An 18,575-nucleotide genomic window follows, 5' to 3' on the forward strand; every position below is an offset into this window, starting at 1 on the left:
AATCATAACTTGGGTGAATCGAGGGGTAACTGCAAGATGTTATTAATGAGCCGAATATATTCACGGTAATGTTTACTCACAACTGTGTGAGATTTTTACCTGGAATATCTAAATGCCAGTTTTTACACGAAGCAGAAAAGGAGCTCAGGAATCTGAGCCCACATTTGCTGTCGTGCCACAACTGATCCACAGCAGAAGGCAGCGCTTGCTGCCTGCCCTGCCAGCCTCCTCACTCCTGCACAGTGTGCAGGAAAGCAGCAGTGGAGCAGATGCCTGAGAGGGAATCCTGCTCTTTTGGTTGGGGATCATCAGCCTCTGTAGGGCTGAGCTGCAGGTCAGCGCAGGGAACAGAGCTGCTGATGGTTACAGAAAGTTCATAAATCTCCTTCATCCAGGTTCTTTCCTGAGTTGAGGAGCTTGAAATGCCACATCATTTTATTTTGAAATTTAAGTGTGAAAATAAGAAAGCCTTTTCCGGCGGGGCTACATTTTCTACCGTTTCCAAAGATTTTACCATTCACGAGGCATGCAAGCACTGTGACTGCGTAAGACCTGTCTCTGAAGAAAGGATGGGTGAGCTTCAGCCCAGCAGAGAAGCAAACCATTGTGGTCTGCACAATGCACCCAGCTGAGGCCTGGGGCCATGTCTCTTTCTGTGCCTGTGGACACTTTTCTAAGGGTTGGAGCATTCAGGGATCCCACGGAGTAACAGGCAAAACCAGCCCATATACTTTAGTGATGAGTCACTGATTACACAGAAGTTGTTAGATGACATAAGCATGTAATCCCTCTTTCTCTCTCACACACACATAGGATATAGCCCAAGCGGTTGATGATGCTGATGGAGAGGATTTATTTTTTCAGTTTATGTTGTATAGCATGGTCATATTTTGAGAATGCCAGTGCAGAGTTAGATAAGAGCCAAAAAATGCTGCCCGTGCTCTGTTTTTAAGAACAACCTGAAATTATTTAGCAGTTGGAGAAAACTGCAAAACAGTTCCCCCCTGAGTGGACTAAACAAGTCCCTCTGAACAATCCCTGGCGTAATTCACAAGAAACAACGAGACAAGTGTTTCACCTGAGCCCCCAACACAAGCCGGCTCTTCCATTTCCTACAACCCGCAGATTTTACTTGGGACAATCCTGGGGCCGGACTCGCCTGCAGCCGAGGTGGAGCGCGTGTGCGGGACGTGCATCCAGGAAACATTAAAACAGCGATGTGCGTGCCGTGCGTGCGTGCTGCGGTTGGGGAAACATGGGGAGCACGAAGTCCCGAATTTACTCCCTGGCTCTGCTGCAGCTGTCCGAAGTGAATTTGGGGATGTTGTTAGATCTGCCCATCCCTGGGCACCCCTGAGTGCCAGGAGACGCAGCAGGGTGTGCGGGGGAAGGCTGCGTGCCCGTGGGCATCCGGAGGGGTACCGGGGTGCCCCGGGGGGGGGGGGGGGAAGCCGCTGCCAGACGACCCCGCGGCATCCTGCTGCAATTTGGGAGGGAGCTGCACGGTGGAAAATATGACCAGTGCCAGGAAGGAACGGCGGGTGGGCGACGCCGGCGTGGAGGGGCTGGGGGAGAAACGGCGGCTCTGAGAGGGGAGCAGCCCCCCGACTCCCCGTTTGGGCAACTCCGGGGGGTCGTGCCTGGCGGCCGGCCGGCGGGTGGGCGCCCGGTCCTGGACTGCATTTCCCATACTGCCCGAGTGCCCTAATGTATGCAGTGCTCAGCCCGGCTCCGTGTGCGAGTGTGTGTGTGTGTGTGTGTGCGTGTGCGTGTGCGTGTGTGTGTGTGTGTGTAGCCGGGAGTCCCTCGGAGAGTGGAGGCTCATTCACTGATGAGAGCCGGCACTGAGAGGCAGCACTGCTCCTTCCCTCGCACCCCCGGCGCCTCCCGCCCTGCTACATGCGAGCCGCGGGCGCGGAGCGGGGCCAGCACGCCCGGGACTCCCCTGCTCCCCGCCAGCTCCGCGCAGCGCCCGCCGGCAGCCGCACCGTGAGTACCGGCCACCGGGGCCGCCCGGCCACACGCAAACTTTGCAGGGCAAGTTTCTCCCCCCCCACCCCCCCCCCCCCACTCCACACACCCTCTCCGCCTTCCTCCTACCACCTCCACCCCAACCCCCCCCGTGCCCTTTCCCCTCTTCTCCCTCCCCAGCTCCGGGGAAGCCGGGCGGCTCGGCGGCGGCGGGCAGCCGGGAGGGCCGGGTGGGTGGGGATCGGCATGGTAATGCCGAGGGGAAAGGCAGATAAAAGGGCCCCCCCACCCCCCACCCCCCCTCCCGAGCTGCTCGGATCCTCCCCCCGCCCCGGTGTCTTTCTGGGGGGGACCGGTTGCCACCGGGGGATCAGGTGCCGGGGACCGCCGCGACAGCCCGGCTGGGGACGGCGCACGGCGGGGGGGACCCGGCCGGACCCGGAGACCGGCACACATCCCTCGCTCCGAAATAGATACTATTTTTTTTTAAACTCATTTTTACCACCACCCCCTCTCCCCCCCCCCCCCCCTCCCTATTTTTTTGGTGGGGCAAGCCGGGGAGTTATTTCCTCGCTTCCCACCGCGGCGCCCAGGACCTCGCTCTCCGCACGGTCGATCTGGGCAGCGACAATTTCAGTTCCCAGCGGCTGCAAAACAAAAACTTTTTTCTAAGGAAATAAGCAGATCCGCGCACCCACCCACCCAGGGGTTTGGTGTTGTGTTTGGGTTTGTTTTGTTTGGGTTTGGTTTTTTTGTTTGGTTTTTTTTTTTTTTTTTCCAAATACACAAACTAAGGCTTTTATTTTGCAATAAAAGTATCTGCAAAAAGAAAAAAAAAAAAACACCGCCAGGGTTTCCGTGCGCTCAAGAAACACTGAACAGCCAGTAATTTTATTCACTCCGAAGCTTTCATTTTTGCAATCGTGCAGTCCCCGTGTGAACTTTAGTTTAAAGCCGTACCAAAAATGCGCGATCCCCGCTCGAAGACCGATTTTTTTTTTTTTTTTTTTTTTTTAAACGCACGTTGTTAAGTCGCCACTTAGCTTAATTTTGGACAAGACTGAAGTTTGTCCAACGTCCTCGCCCCTCCTCGGGTCCTTCATCCCTAAAAGATTGCCGCCCTTACCCCCGACTGCTTTCAGGTAGGAACCAAACGCCTGGATCTCACATGCGGTGTTGTTCTGGTTTTATTATTGCAGACAAAACAGTGGTAGAGAGGCGGTTTAAATTGTCAGCGTTATTCAACGAATGAGCTAAAATTACTCCACATGTGAATTGCATAGCTTGGAAAGCCAGAAGAGGTGAAAGGAATTATCCCTGTTTTCGCTTTAGGTCCTTTAGAAAACTTTCTGGATCATCCAGCGATGCGATCGAGAAATCGCAGGATTTTCTTTCTTTTAACCAACAACCCCAGCTCTAGACCAGGGAAGTCTGTAAATAGGTTGGAAGCATGGAAAATAATTCTTCACCTTCAGATCTAAATACATAAAAACCATCTGTTTGACCACAATGAAATCATTAGGAACTGTCTACTTAAAGAGTTGTATTGAATGCTTATCCTTCCACACAGGAAATGTGTATGGTAAGTGATTGTTGCAATAAATCCAAACAACTCTAGTCATCTTCGCGTTTGATGATCTTTGTGACTTGGGGTTCAAGGAGGAGGAAGAAGTGGGGGGGCGGGGGGGAGTGGGGGGGAGGAAGGCGACTTAACGGGCTGTACAGACCGGGCCGGCGGAGCCCCCTCCCCACGAGTGGGCAATTCCCGGGAAGGCAGGAGAGGAGCTGCCCCGGCTGCGCCCCGACCGCCGCTTCCCGGCGGGGCCGAGCCGGGCCGTACCGGGCCGTACCGGGCCGTACCGGGCCGTACCGGGCCGATCCGTGCCCGCAGCCCCGGCCCCGCCAAACACCTGTTTAATTTGCCGGCGGGGAGAGCGGAGCGGCCAGGCTTGGCGGCGTCGGTAGGCTCCAGCCCGGGGCTCGCCCCCCTCTTATTTTATTTTATTTGGGTTTATTTAACACCTACCCTACTCCCCCACCCTGGCGGGGGGGGAGAAAAAGCGGGAGCGGGCGAGAAGGGGGGCGGCCGGCGGGTGCCAGCCCGGTTGGCTTCCCGCGCCGAGGCGGCTGCCGGAGGGGCCGGTGCCCGGTGCCCGGTGCCCGGTGCCCGGTGCCCGGTGCCCGGTGCCCGGCCGAGCGGGGCTTCCCCGGGGGCGACGCCGCCCGCGATTTTCGTTCGGATTTCGCCAAGTTGGGAGCGGGGCTGGGGGGGCGCGGAGCGGGGCCGAAGCGGGCAGCAAAACCCTCGGTACATTGTGGTTTGTTGTTGTTGTTGTTTTTCGTGTTTGGTTTTTTTTTTTTTCATTCTTTCCCTCTTTTTTTTTTTTTTTTTTTTTTTTTTTTTCTTTTGCCAAACCCCCGGCTCTTCCATCCCTCCTGCAGCCCGTCGCCGCGGGGAGCACCCTCTCCGCCCGGGGGGCTTTTTTTTCCCTCCACTTATTTTCTTAAAAATATAATTTTTTTTTTTTTGGGGGGGGGGGAGGGGGGGAAGAAGTTTGCAGCAAAACAGAAGCGGGCGCGCAGTGCGGGCCGAGGGGGCAGCGGCCGGGCTGCGCTGCCCGGCGGAGCCGCCCGGGGCCGGGACCAGCCGCTCCGGCCGGCCCCGCCGCCGGCTCCTCCGCTCCCCGCTCTCCTATTTGGTTTTGTTTGTTTCTTTTTTTTTTTTTTTTTTTTTTTTTTTTTTTCCCCCCTTAAACTGGTTTTCACAGCAGCTGCCCGGGTGTGCGGCTGCAGTTGGCATATTTCACGCGTTGGAAAAAAATTAACTGTTTTTCCTTCGTATCTTAATCCAGTGATGAGAGCTCTCCTTTGTTGGCTTTCGAGCTTGCATTTGTTTTATTTATTATAAGGAAATCCAGTTTGGTTCAAATATATAATCCATTTGAGCACTTAAATCCCCAAACAGCTGGCATTATTTTGTTTTATAATCTTTGGCTTTTCTGCGCAGAGCATATTTCTAAATTCCTACTTGACATTTATGGGGGAAAAACTTTTTAATGTAAATGGATATTGTGATTTTTTTTTTTCCTGGGTCTTTCCTAATTTACACGCATCATCAATTTTCCTGGATTTCCTATTGTTTTAATATTTTTTTTTTCCCCCATAGGTTGTTAATTAATTTTTTTTCCCCAAGAAAACTTTGTTTCTGGAGGGAGAAAAATGTTAATTTGCACCATTATTTTAATCTCTAGCATTTGGAAATGGTTGAGAGACCACAAAAATGCAACCTGTTGTAGAAACCCGAGTGGTGTGTTTTATTTATTTTAATCGATAGCAGAGAGGTGATTTAGCCATAGGAACTGTGAGTAACATTTTAGTAAAAGATTTGCAGATCTGGTGGCTGCGTATGGGGTGTGCATGTGCTTGCATATGTGCGTGTTTCTTTGCAGGCTGATTAGCAAACGGGTTTTACGCTTCTAACTAGTGGTCACTGCTGTTTTCCCCACTTGCTGGGTGTTTGTGATGTCTGCTAAATCCAGCTCTGTCATGGCTTCTTCTACTTTTATCAGACTTTCCTCTTAACTAATTCAGCACAGTGCTAAACCTTCGTAAGCAGAGGAACCAAAACTGAGCCAGAGATAACTGATTACAACTTGTTCCTTGGTGAGAGATTTTTTTTTTTTTTTATGGTTCAGAGCTATAGGCTGTTGATTCAATTTGTCTTGGTTGTGGCATGTTTAGCTTTGTTATTAGTAACATACGCAATTACACAGGTAATTTGTGTACACCTTAAGCAGGGTATTTCTAAAAACCAATAACTATGCTTAGAGGTAGCCATGAAAAAAATAAAAATAGGAAAATTAGAGTTTGTTTTCTGTCTGTCCATCTAACCTTCGTACTTGGTAGACAGTTTATGTAGCTTCCTAGATTGATCTCCACCCCACCTCCCTCTACTCCTTGTTTAGTTAATTCAACAAAGACTTTTTGCAATCTGTTTGGAGTTTGTCTGATGCCGTGGAAAAGTAGCTGCTGATTTATTTGGTTGCTTTTCGATTTCTGTCTCTAGCCCGTCTTTTCTCCTCCTTTCAGCGGGGATGTCAGCTGTTATTACTTCCTATTGATCCCTTTGCAAAGTGAGAAGTGAACTAAAATTAATGTCAATTCCACTGCTCGGATCAATAGCTGGAGTTATTTTAATCTGGATTTGCGCGAGGTGCTAAATTAAAAAAAATCAGCATAGAGGCAGAAAAGTAGCAGTTCCTCACTCCACCTGTGCCCACAGCCTTCCCGGCACCCAAATGTTCTCTCCAGCTGATTACCTTGCAATCCATATTTTTTTAATTAAGAAGGTCAGTTAGTTTTCTTATTTTTGGGTTCTGTATTTAAACCTATGACATTTTGACATTGGGAGTGTATTAACGATAGATTTTCATAATGACTGGTCCGCCGCAGTCTAATCTGTCCGTGTTGCTGGGGGTTGGGAGGTGCTGGGTGAGAAGGGAGCAAGAGAGAACGAAAAAGGAAGTGGGAGCTGAAAAAAAATTAAATTTGGCTGGCTGAGATATTGTAATGTGTTGATTTATTCCTGGTGTAATGAAGTTTGCAAACGAATAAACGGCCGTAGTGATTCACAGTATCCTACAGGAGTGTCAAGTGTTGCGGCCAGATTACTAATTTATGAAATGCATTTAACGTAATGGGGTGATAGCACAAGTAAAAATAGAAAAGGAGGCAGAGGTGGTTGCTTTTTTTTTTTTTTTTTTTCCCTGGAAATCTGTGTTTTCCCGTGGTTGCTCAGTTTCACTTCCATGTTAATGACTGTTTATTTCTGGGGACCATGGCTTATTTACATGCATCTCTTTAGATATATAATCATGTGTGTGTATATATATATTTACACAGTTGCATAAGCCCCCAGCAACTCCACATTTGCCAGTGGCTGCAGTTTCCTGACCTCCAGTTTTTGCTCAGCCTCGCGTGAAGCAGCGGGGTGAGCGTACCCGGGACTGCAGCGCTGACCAGGATGCCCTTGGCATCCCTCGCTCCCCCTCTCCCCCTCACTGTCCGTGGGAAGAACTCGTCAGGAAAGTTATTTAAAATTTGGAAGAGAGCAAATCCGTTAATGCGAGATACATAATCTGGTAATTTAGCAATGATGTCTGTAAGGATGGGTGCCAAATGAGGAAGCAGAGACATGATGCCCACTCATCTTCACAATTAATAACAGTCAGTGGAGCGGCTGGGTACAGGATGGGAGAGAGGAAATGTTATCACTGAACTGCATTAAAGCCACAGACTGGATTTCATACACTTTGTTAACCTAGGCTCCCTCATTCATGGAGTACAAAAGGCACTCCATTAGAGAGACACTCTTTCACTAAGTTTTATTTGAGATGTTTGACCCTCTGGATTTAAGAGGCACAATTTGTAACAGCTTTTTATTATTATATGATTTTTCTGGCCCTTTGAGCTCCGGCGGCTAGTATATTGTTTCAAAGTTATAGTCCTTGTATTTTAAGCTGGGTTGTGGGGCCTGAATGGCAGGCGGCGGAAGCTTAAAAGAAAAGACACGAGATTGATTGGGGGAGAAAATAACAACACAAAAAGCCGGAGCAAACTGGGGGTAGTACAGAAAGGAGCATATTCCCTTCTTTCACCCTGGGAGGGGGTGGTGGCTGGCTGGGTGGCTGCAGCCAACCTAGGAGGCTCAGCAAGATGCGAGGCAGAAATTTTGTTAACATTTTCCTCTAAATGTTAATGGCACATCCAGGGCAGTTTACAAATCTACTTAAGAGTGAGTGCATTAGGAACTAAAATTACTGATCCATTCTCTCTTGTCCCCGACCCGAAAGGCAGACGCTTGCAGAGATCAGATGGCAGAAGCACCCATTATGATTTTAAATATTGTCAGAGACGCCAGGCATTTTACTGGGGCAGTCTCTGCTCCTTTGGCTACCAGGGACCGTGTGTGCACGCGTGGGTGTTTGTGTATTGCACACACGCACCCGTACACAGTCACATTCCTACATTCCAACAGAGTGTGCGTGTGTGTATATATATATATATGATGGTATCAAGTACTGTGTGTGCAAGTACTTACCTACCTACACACACTGTGAGAGCGGGAGAAAATACATGTCTGTTATTGTATGTCTTAGGCATCATGTACAGGATAACTATGTATTCTGGCTTATTTGGGTAACTATGTACAATAGATATTTTTATGTTAGTGCCACATGCACACACCCCCAAGCAAATAGCGATGTGTGTATGTGTGGACTTTCTCAAGTTTATTGCAATTATATGTACATGCCTCTTTTGCCATATAAAATTCCAATTATAATTTGGAATTACTATCTTAATTTCAGACCCAACCTTGTTTATTAGTGGGTTATTAAATCTGCATGTTATTATGTTTGGTTTGCCTTTCATTCATCTGCACTGGATGATACCCTTTAACCTGGAGGGCCAGAGCTGATTCCACTAGTGTGTGAAGTTGTTTATTGATTTTCTTGAATGAGAACAGTGGGTTGTAACACATGTGGCCACCCTGCTGCTGGAGCATCCCAGAGAGATGAGTGCAGAAACCTAACCGGTTGTGTTTTCTTTTCTTTTCTGTTTCCTTGCAGCATTTGGAGGGTGACGATGCTCCAGTAATTTTCTCCGCTCCGTTCCCAGGCATCGCTTTGCTTTCCTTCCAGGGAAGATCGTTTCACTTGTGATCCTGCTGAGGAAAGAGACTCCGATGGACTTACACCGAGCAGCATTCAAGATGGAGAACTCACCCTATCTCCCCAACCCGCTGGCCTCCCCAGCACTGATGGTTCTCGCCTCCACCGCCGAAGCCAGCCGTGATGCTTCCATTCCCTGCCAGCAGCCGAGGCCTTTTGGGGTCCCTGTGTCAGCAGATAAGGACGTGCATATTCCCTTTACCAATGGCTCATATACTTTTGCCTCCATGTATCACCGGCAAGGCGGGGTGCCGGGAGCGTTTGCAAACCGTGACTTTCCTCCCTCCTTGCTTCATCTCCATCCCCAGTTTGCACCCCCCAACCTGGACTGCACCCCGATCAGTATGTTGAACCACAGCGGTGTTGGGGCTTTCCGCCCCTTTGCATCTACTGAAGACCGGGAGAGCTACCAGTCAGCCTTTACGCCGGCCAAGCGCCTGAAAAACTGCCATGACACTGACTCGCCCCATCTGCGCTTCTCGGACGCTGATGGGAAGGAGTATGAGTTTGGCACGCAGCTCCCCTCCAGCTCCCCCGGCTCTCTCAAAGTTGATGATACGGGGAAGAAGATCTTTGCTGTTTCTGGCCTCATTTCTGACCGGGAGACCTCATCCAGTCCCGAAGACCGAAGTGACAGATGTAAGTACCTCCGCTGAGTTGTTGATTCTTCTTTAGCTGCACCTTGTTGAGATACTCAACAGGTGATTGTCCTGTAGTGCTGTGGTTCCTGCTGAGGGCAGAGGAAAACCAGCCTTTTCTGCCTGCCAAGCTCAGCCACGCAGTATTGCCTTGTCTCTTCTCAGTGGGCATTGACAGATTTTAAGGTGAGGTGCTCTTGAAGGGAGCTGGTCTTCCCGCACACAGCTGGAGAGACGGTGTTGACCATGCAGAAAGCTGTCCATGCCCCAGGGCGAGGCTATAGATGCTGGTACATATATGTGTGTAAACAGGGATGCAGCTGGAGTGTGTAGCCAGAAACTTTCCCAGAGCTTGCAGCAAACATGTACCTCCTGCTTCCTCAGGTATTTCTTTCTGACCTTTTCTTCATGCACACCATTCTTATAGCAAATGCATCACCTCCAGGATTCATGCCTCAAGTTAGGACAGAAGTATGTTTTTCTCTGGTTAACTTAAGAATATTTCTGGCCACTGAGCTCCATCTTTGAGACATAAACCCAAGTCTGTTCTTACAATTCAATAAGCTGTTGCACCATGTGCTTTCTCTGAGCGTTTCCCCCCTTTGGTGCCTGTTGAAAGGTGACATGCCCTTTCACAGCTCGGTGGATGGACTGAAGGAAACTGGTCCACATGCTCATGACGGTAACTCCCTGCTCCCCCATCACCTTGTCCCTTGTGGTGGCCAGCGCTGTCCTCCGGGAAGGGCAGGCTTCCAGCTCTGCTGAGCTGGGAGGTGACCCATGATGGGGAGTGGTCAGGGGGCAGCGGTGCGTGGTACTCCAAAGAGGACCGCAAACTTATGATTAGAGTTTTCCTGTAAATCCAGATGTGTAGACCAAGGAGTGAGTGATTTGCTTTTCACACGGGCTCCTTTGTTCTGTTGAATTTTCTTCCTAGAAAACAATTTTATTATTGTTGTTTTTTTTTTATTATTTTTTTTTTCCCAACAAAAACCTGCTGCACCGCTCCTTCCTCTCCCTTTCAGATGTGATTTTTCTTCTCCCCTTTATGATGCCGAGGAGAGTAATAGAGACATTGTGGCTCTCTCTCCCCTGTCGGCGCTGCTTCCTCAGGCTGTCTCCTTGAATTAGGCACTGTGCTAACTTACCGGCGCTAAAAGGCATCTGCCTAAACCCAGCATACCTTTTCAATAAAAGTCATCATAAAATCAACCTGCCTTGTAAATCCATCGCTCTTTGGTTTTGAAATATGCTGCAAGTGTGTCTTTTATGTTGACGTTTGCGAGGGTAGGATGATTCCCAGTGAAGGCAGAAGCCTTGTATTCCTTGCACTGCGAATGTGGTCTCTTATCTATCTCCCCCCTCCTTCTGATCCACCCTTGAGTGTGCTACTTTTTGTGCCGTAAGCTCCTTTCATTGTTCAGCATCTTCTCACCCTTCTTTTGGGTCCATGGGGGAAGTGGCTGGAGGTGGGAGCGCGTATGGATGTGCATGTGTGTAAGCTGGTAATATAATTATCCTTGGGGGAGAGGCAGGTGAGTTGGCAAGGCTTAGAGACATCTTTGTCAATGCTCTTTCCCTTATCAATATAACCGGACTGTGGAAATTAAGCTTGCTCGAAAGAATACTGTGGGAAATAGTGGTGGAGGAGCGGGTCCTCCAGCTAAATGAATTTAAAGCGCATCAGCTGCTATGGATCTTGCTAGCAAAGTCCTGTCAGATACCCAATTTAAAGAAGTAAATCTGTTAAATGAATTAGACCACATGAAGCACAGCTGTGGACAGACAGATGCATCCACCTCCACCTCCACCGCTGTGCCTTGCCTTTGCCAACAGCGGGTGCCGAATGTGGGTCCTGTCCTTCCTGGGCGCAGAGGGGGCCCCGCGCCGGCACTGCCCGGCGGGAGGGAGCGGAATAGAAACTTTGCAGGCAGCTTGGAAAGCTTGGGCAGAAATGGACGGTGTTTTGTTTTGTTGTTTTCCTTACCCATATCGTTAAATTTCTTTAAGATGCTTTGCTGCGTGGTAGAGCCAAGCAAATGCAACATCCCTGATATTTCATTGACATCAAAATTCTTCTGTAACTACCAGGACAGTGTACACTAAATATGTCTGTTGGCTCTGTATCATATTCCCATCACATATAGATACTGCACCATGGAAACTTCGCTCCATTAACACGGCGAGTTTATTTGGTGTGCGCATACGCACGTATGGGTGTGTTTGCTGGAGGCCGAGAGAGCGAGTGGTAGAGCTTTTTAGAGGATCCTAATGATCTTTGATGTTGACCATTAGGAAAGAAAAACTTCCGCAGTGAGGAATTCGAGGGATCACAGTTTGCAGATATAATCATCATCCTGTTTTGCATTGACATTTGCATACATATATTCAGAGTTTTTATATGAATGCATACTTCGGGGGGGTTTGTTGTCTCTTATTATTGGCCCCTGAGAAGTTTTGTGGATTCTCTGTGTAATTGTTATATATAACCCTTTGCAAAAACTGCCTACTTGTTCTTCTGATGGAGAATCTGTTGCAGGTAGTTGGCTGTAGATTCTAGGCAGAAATTTAATAAGGTTTTTCTACAACAGCGAGCAAAATTTGTAAGATTTTCTTAGATCAGCAACACCTTTATATGTCTAACGGGTGCTTTTCAGATTTGCAGAGCTCAGTCCTTTACCTGTATTTTTCAGATTCCTGAAAGGTTTTGTGTTACACGGAAGGTGAATTACTGTGATTACACTGCATATTCTTCTGCACAGGAACCTTTTTTGAAGAGCTCATTAAAATGTTTGTTTTACCCCATAGCTTAAATGGTGATTTGCTAAGAAACTTGCCTTTTTTTTTTTTTTAATATATTTTTTTTTTAGAAAAGGAATTCAATGCACTGAGTTTTAATTTTCCTGAAAAATAGGTTTACGCTTGAGATACTGTGCAGCAAAATGAGAATCCAAAGTCAAGCATTTTCATCTCAAGGAACATTTGTAAGTTGCTCTATTTAGCCCTCTACATCATGGGAGTGAAGTCTCATCCTCTTTTTTCACCAGTAGAGGAAATTCACAGAATTCAGTAAAATTATTTGGGATATGTGCTGATGTAACCCATGTTAGCATCTGGCCCTCTAAGATACATATTGATGCAGTAGAGATTGCTCAGACTTTCGGGTTAATCTTTCATTACTTCTAAAGCAGGGTGTTGCTCGCCAGCGGTACCCACACCCGTGCATCCCATGCAGGGAGAGCTTCTCCTCTGGGGCGCATCTGGGGGGGATCGTGCTCCTTGTTACTCAGCAAATTGGACTGAGATACCTGCATTTGGCCAAGCTGTCTCTTGCTGTAAAACGCAGGTACTCAGGACATCTGGAGTGATGGAGTGTACAGGGAGCATGTAGAAAAGCGGAACCTGTCCAGGGAGAAGCAGGCATAACGTGCACTGGATGGACCCGTTCTCTTAGGTGCTTACTGAGAAAAATAATGCCATTTGTTAGAGTTTAGGGGCTTCTTGTAAAGCATGTGTTAAAGACACTGGGAGACATATTTTATGGGTTTCCTTTAATAAGCGTACAATAGTTGAGATTCCTAGAAGGAGTGGAAATAAAGGGCATGTTCCTTTCTGCAAAAGAGATCTACAGCCCTGTTTTAAAATCAGAAAAAAAAAAAAAAATCCCTGGTTTTATTTTTTGTTTCTAATAAAATCTGTCCCAGTGGCCCTGTGTACCCAGTCACCATGGCATCGCTTCCCCACAAAGTGACAAGCAGACATCCATGTCGAAGCCAGGATCTCTTGGCAAAGAGCTGGACCTTGTCAGAGTGGACACGTCTGCCGTCCCCGCGAGGCTGCCCGTGCCACCAGCCTCCCTGGGACCACGGAAGATGGTTTCCTGTTGCTGCTTGCTCTTCATCATGTGTTGTCTGTGACTTCTTGTGGAGCACAGCCTGGTGTGTCAAGGTGACCGTCTATTCTGCATCCTGGCCACTGGCTCTCCTGGCCTCAGTTTTCCTGGCTGCTGCTGGTGGCTCTCACCCAGTTCCTGGTGTGCCCTGGGGATGAATTGGTGAGCACGCTGCAATCCTCGCTCCTCTCTTGGGACTGGTGGGTAAAGTGGGGGTGGTTTTTATTATTTTTATTATTATTTGTAATAATCATATTTAACCTTGGTTATCTGGACAGTCAGTTTGTCCTGCAACCAGTTTCTCCCCTGCAAGAGAGGTTGTGCAACATATTAGTGAGTTCTTTGTTCCACTTCAGGGTTTTAAAGAACATCTCTAGTGTGGAGTTAGTTTTCCTTTTGAAACAACCAGTTTGTTATTGATCAAATGTAAGCCACACTTCAGGTGATGAACGTCAGGGCTATAATGACCACAGCTTGAATTCCTGAATAACTTAGTACTTTGGAAATCAGGTCAAGGACTATCTCTACAGTCACCCACCTGGTCAGACGTGTGTGTTGGACTTTGTGTTTATGGGCTGGGACCTATGTATAGAGCTCTGTGTGTGCGTATGTACATGTGCCGGGGGAAGAAGGTTTATCTTCTTATATTCTGTGGCAGAACAATGGGTTGGAGGAGGAATGCACACATGCACAAATCCATTGCTCATAACTCTTCTTGCTGGGATGCACCACTTCCAAGGCTGGTAAAATATGGGATCTAACGTGAAGTGATGCTTTGTTGCTAATAATAATCAGCCATGACCATGGGAAATTGCAAGCTTAACATTGCTTATGAAATAATGAAATAAATCAAGTGGAACGTTTGCTTTCTGTCATGCAGTGCCCTGCATGATGTAGGAGGAGTGAAGAAGCAACAGTGGATTTTCTGGAGGGGTGGGGAGGCAGATGGACAGTAGCAGAGTTGAAGGCCACGCATCCATCCCTGTCACACCACCGAAAATGCGGCGTCCTCCTGGAGCTAGGTGCACTGCATGGAGGGAGGTCTTGGAGTGTGCAGCAATCACCTCCTTTTTCTGCTTTTCTGGCAACAACCTTCCCGCTCCCTCTGCAAACTGTTGCCGAGACTCCGTCTCATGCTGTTCAGCTTAATTGTCTTGCCGGGATAAAGAAATGTTTGAACAGTTAAAGTGGGGAAGGGCTGGATGGGAGCAGCCCCTGCCGGCTGCGGGGCCATCTGGCCTGCCTTGGATCTGCCGGTCTCCAGTTTATATTTCTCTTTCTGTTATTTGGGGCTATCTGGTGCACTCGGAATACCTAATCACCATGGTGAGAGGAGGGACGGGGCTCCGGCAGCCCCCTCCGGCCTCCCCTTCCCATCAATTGTCATGCAGAGCCCGGCCGGGCGGCTGTTCTGCTCGCAGCCCTCATTTGCTGTCCTCGCCCGGCTCGGCAGAAGGATGGCTTTTAATTGATCGTTTGAGGGGGAGGGCTGGGGCTGTTTTCTCCTCCAAAATGTTTCCCCACGCAGCCACTGCCATCCGGCCAGCTTTCATGTTGTCTCAGCCATGCCAGCGATGCTTCGTCCCCTTTCTCTTCCTTTTTGGACTCCCTAGGAGTTGGTGTCAGGCTTGTAACCACCATCCTCGGAGCGCCGAGCAACACCTAAATGTCATATTTATCCATCTCCCGCTGGAGAGATGGGCATGGACACAGTAAATATTTATCACTCCTCTTTTGCCCCGTGTGTCTGAATGCTGGTATTTATGGTACAATTGCAGGGCAAACTCCCCATCTTGCTCGGTCTTTCGCATCAAACCCACGGCCCCCACGCGATTGGCCAAACCTTGCTTTTCGAGAAGGATTTAATCACATTAAATCTGCAGCCCCATCGATCAGACTCGACTGCTGTCACAAAATCGCGGCGGGAGAAGTGAAGGCAGCCTTGGTGGCTGCTGTGCTGGGTTGGGGATGGGGAATCCTGACCTTGGGCACGGCTTGGAGTCAGAGTTTCCCGATCCCTAACAGGGAAACGGTGATACCTCCCTCACAGCAGCGTGTGCCGCTTTGATATCTTTTGACAGAAGACACTAGGCAAGGGCAAAGTATTAGTATTATTAATATAGTACAGTTAGTAGAATATTATGAACTATTATAAATCATTACTGCTAAACTACAGTTATTAAAGGAAATGACCAAAGTGCACTTTGCGAGCCAGGATCTCTGACAGTTAAAACATTGTTTTATTATTTTACTTGCTAACTTGCAAAATTCAGGAGTTAGCAACAATTTCCTGGTTGATTGGTGGCGATTGCGTAAGGAACTGGGAGAAGCAGCGGGGAAGAGGCATGCGTTTCAGGAGGGAGAGAATAAGCATTAGTGCTCCTGTGTTTTTTGTTTTTTTCGTCTTTTTTCCTCTTTCATAATTTGAAGGTCTCGAAGGAAGGAGGCACACTTGGGCATGGGCCTAATCCTGCTCTGTAGGACTTAAAGTGTTCAAGGCAACAATGTCTTAGAGTTTCTGGAATTCCCCCATGGAAAAAATAAAGGTGAAGTTGTTTGTGAATTCTTGCTGGTTGTTATTTGTTTGCTATCATTCAGACAAGTCCCATTAAACGTTAGCAGCAGATTCATTTTTCCCTCTTTGTTTGCCTTCCAAGGAGCAGAAAACAGACATAATTATATTTAACGTGAGACTGTAAGATTTCCTCTCATCTCTTTTTTCTGGCTAATATCTGCAGCTATAAAATAAATTCCATTTGTACATACATGGTGTTAGACTGAGGTAAATAACTGTCATCTAAAATCTGTCTAACCTTAATCTGCATCGGGAGCACTATAGAGAACTGTACCCATTTGTATAATATTAAGCTTTATTTTTGCTATGGATTTCTAATGCAAATTCATAGTGGGGGCAAAGTTGTTTTCTTTTAATACCATATTCCAAGAAAAGCAGCCATTGAAAGCAAATTGTGATGATTTTTATCCCGCGGTTCATGTCACTGGTGGTCTTCGATCATGTCAGTTTGCTTGATAGCCTATGAATTTTTCACCTCTCTTCTTCAGGGTGAAGTAGCAGATTTGGGGACTTCTGAGGACATATTTCAGCTATGCAAAGCAATTGAAATTCTTCGGGAATAATGGATTTCTATTTGGGAAATTTAATGTGGGATTGGATTCCTATACAACATTGCCCTACAAAAAGGGGCATGTGTCTTTTTTTGTAGATCTACACATGTAATCTGTATATGTATCTTTCTCCCTTTTTATACAACCTCACTGTTTGCCTGCTTGGCTCTGCTGGCTGGAGCAATCCCTGTGTATATACTCTCACAGGTTACAGACTTTTGGGGCAAATTCATCACCCTGAAATCATTTTTCTGTACATCTTAGTGCTGAGGTATTTTACTGTTGCTTCCAGGGTATTGGGTATTTGTTGGCCAGATTGGCAGTCCTTCTCTGGGGCCTAGTCCTCAAGTCAGTGAAAGCTCTTGTTGAAGAAGTACTGTGGGATTTGGGTACTATCTGCATCTGTCCTCTTACTCTTTGTCCCGTCTTTTTAAAACATGGATGTGGTTGTGATAAGGTGGGTGTTCTTCTTTAGCCATTACTTTCTCCCCTTCTTCAACCATTTGCTGGCATCTTGAATTGCAACAGTACCCTGAGCAACAGAAGAGGGGGAAAAGCAACGTTGGGAAGGAGTGAGGCAAAGGGAGATTTATTGTCTTCAATGTAGATAACGTGGGGAGGGAGTTCTGGTGGCAGTGAAACAGCTTATTGAGTTCAGGTGTGGGATACTTCCATTGTATTTTTCCCTACTTGGGACATTGTTTCTAATTAGTATTGTTTTAAAACCTTCCTTTTTATGTAACTTGGGACTGAGATCTGCTTTCTCACTGAATTGCAGAGTGAGAATGTGTTTTGTACTTTTTCTTGTGAATACCAGGCTGTCCTGCAGTGGGAAAAGGAAGGCACTAAGTGTCTCTGGATACCCCTAAAAGGAAGAGCTGGAAACTGTGTCCTTGCTTTCCCCCAGCAGCACCAATTCTTAGTAACTGGCTCTTGCCAGCGTAACAACATCAAGTTTTTAATTTGGAAAGACCCAAGAGCTTTCACACCTTAGCATTTTGCTGGTACAATCCTGCAGCCTCGCCTGTGCTCTGCAAACCTGCGATGCTGCAGCCGGGACCGGGCTGAGGCCGGCAGGACGCGTCCCACTGCAGATGCTGGGCTTGCTGGCATGGCTGGTTCCCTGAGCCCGGGCTCGTTCCTTGGAAGGAAGGTGGAGTGCTTTGCAGATCCTCTATGAAAACTAAAACAGAAAGCGCTGGGGCGTCAGTCAGCAGGAGAGCAGCGTGCCACCGGGCTAAAGGCTCCCGTGACAGCCTCACCAAATGCAATAGGGCTTGTAAACCGAGCAAAAAGTAAAATGCAGGGGACTGCCCTGAAGGATCCTTTTCTTTCTATTGGGATTTTTGGTACTTTGATTCAAATTAAGATCTTTTTAATTAAAAAGGACACAACCTTTTCATCTGATTTTTATATTGTTTCCCTGCACTTTAGGTAACAACTTGCAAAGCCATTTAGTATGTGAAATTGTCTGTCCTGTAACATCCCTCGCTATAAGGAGGCATACGATAATAATCCTTCATCACAGAGAGCCTGCTTTGGCAGCTGTGTTGATGGGAAAACACCTGGTACCAGATTACGGCTCTGCCTTCTCCTCCAACCTTGCTTCCAGTGTTGAAGATTTCTCTCAGAGTTTTCCGTCCCAGTCCTATTTGCGCGGAGACTCCACAGAATTCCCTACTGGGGGCCCCCGCTCCATGCCGGGGGTGATGCGAGGGTGTTTGGGAGCGAGCGGGGAGGAGGGCTCGTGGGGGCCAACGGCATCTGGGTGCTGCACCTTGGGCTGGTTGAGGGAAAGCCTCATCAGGGTGGCCTGGCCGTGCTGCAGCAGAGCCACCTCGCACCCAGGCCAACCTTTGGCCCATGCAGGCTAGAGGGAACCAGAGGGAACCTAGTCTCCTCGTTGTTGTTTGCAGCGTGGAGGATCCTGCCAGGTGCTGATGGCTGTGGATGGGTGGGAAGCGCCATCTCGGGTGCTGGGTATCGGGGCAGGTCAGAGGGATCCTGGCCAAACGCCGCAGCACTGCCAAGGGGGCTGCCGAAGCTCACTTCCTTCTCTTGTTTATTCTCTTCCTTGCAAACCAGTCTCACTTCCCATTACCAGTGCTGTATATTGGAGGTGAGCCTCTAGCAAAGTCCTTAGCCAGGGTGACAGCTTTTCCCTCCTGAACACTTGTCTTCAGCTTCCCTGAGGAGGAAGTTTGGCCACTGGCCTTT

At 48.0% G+C, this 18,575-nt stretch overlaps 1 protein-coding gene across 7 annotated transcripts in view; it reads left to right on the plus strand.

Moving 5' to 3' along the window:
* Window positions 1-1,814: 1,814 nt before the first annotated feature.
* Window positions 1,815-18,575, plus strand: part of RNF220 (ring finger protein 220) — a 231,996-nt gene continuing 215,235 nt past the window's right edge. The window contains exons 1-2 of one of the 7 annotated variants that reach the window (XM_042803079.1): window positions 1,815-1,989; window positions 8,601-9,341. In XM_042803079.1, coding sequence (XP_042659013.1) covers window positions 8,717-9,341 — 625 coding nt within the window. In that variant the 5' untranslated portion in view covers window positions 1,815-1,989; window positions 8,601-8,716. Of the gene's footprint in view, window positions 1,990-2,988; window positions 3,114-3,250; window positions 3,554-8,600; window positions 9,342-18,575 lie in introns of those variants that run through there. The other 6 variants (XM_033000379.2, XM_042803108.1, XM_033000382.2 and 3 more) reach the window with 6 other exon arrangements.

Source organism: Tyto alba, unplaced genomic scaffold, assembly GCF_018691265.1.
Source record: "Tyto alba isolate M040663 unplaced genomic scaffold, T.alba_DEE_v4.0 Super-Scaffold_1000006, whole genome shotgun sequence".
NCBI lineage: Eukaryota > Metazoa > Chordata > Aves > Strigiformes > Tytonidae > Tyto > Tyto alba.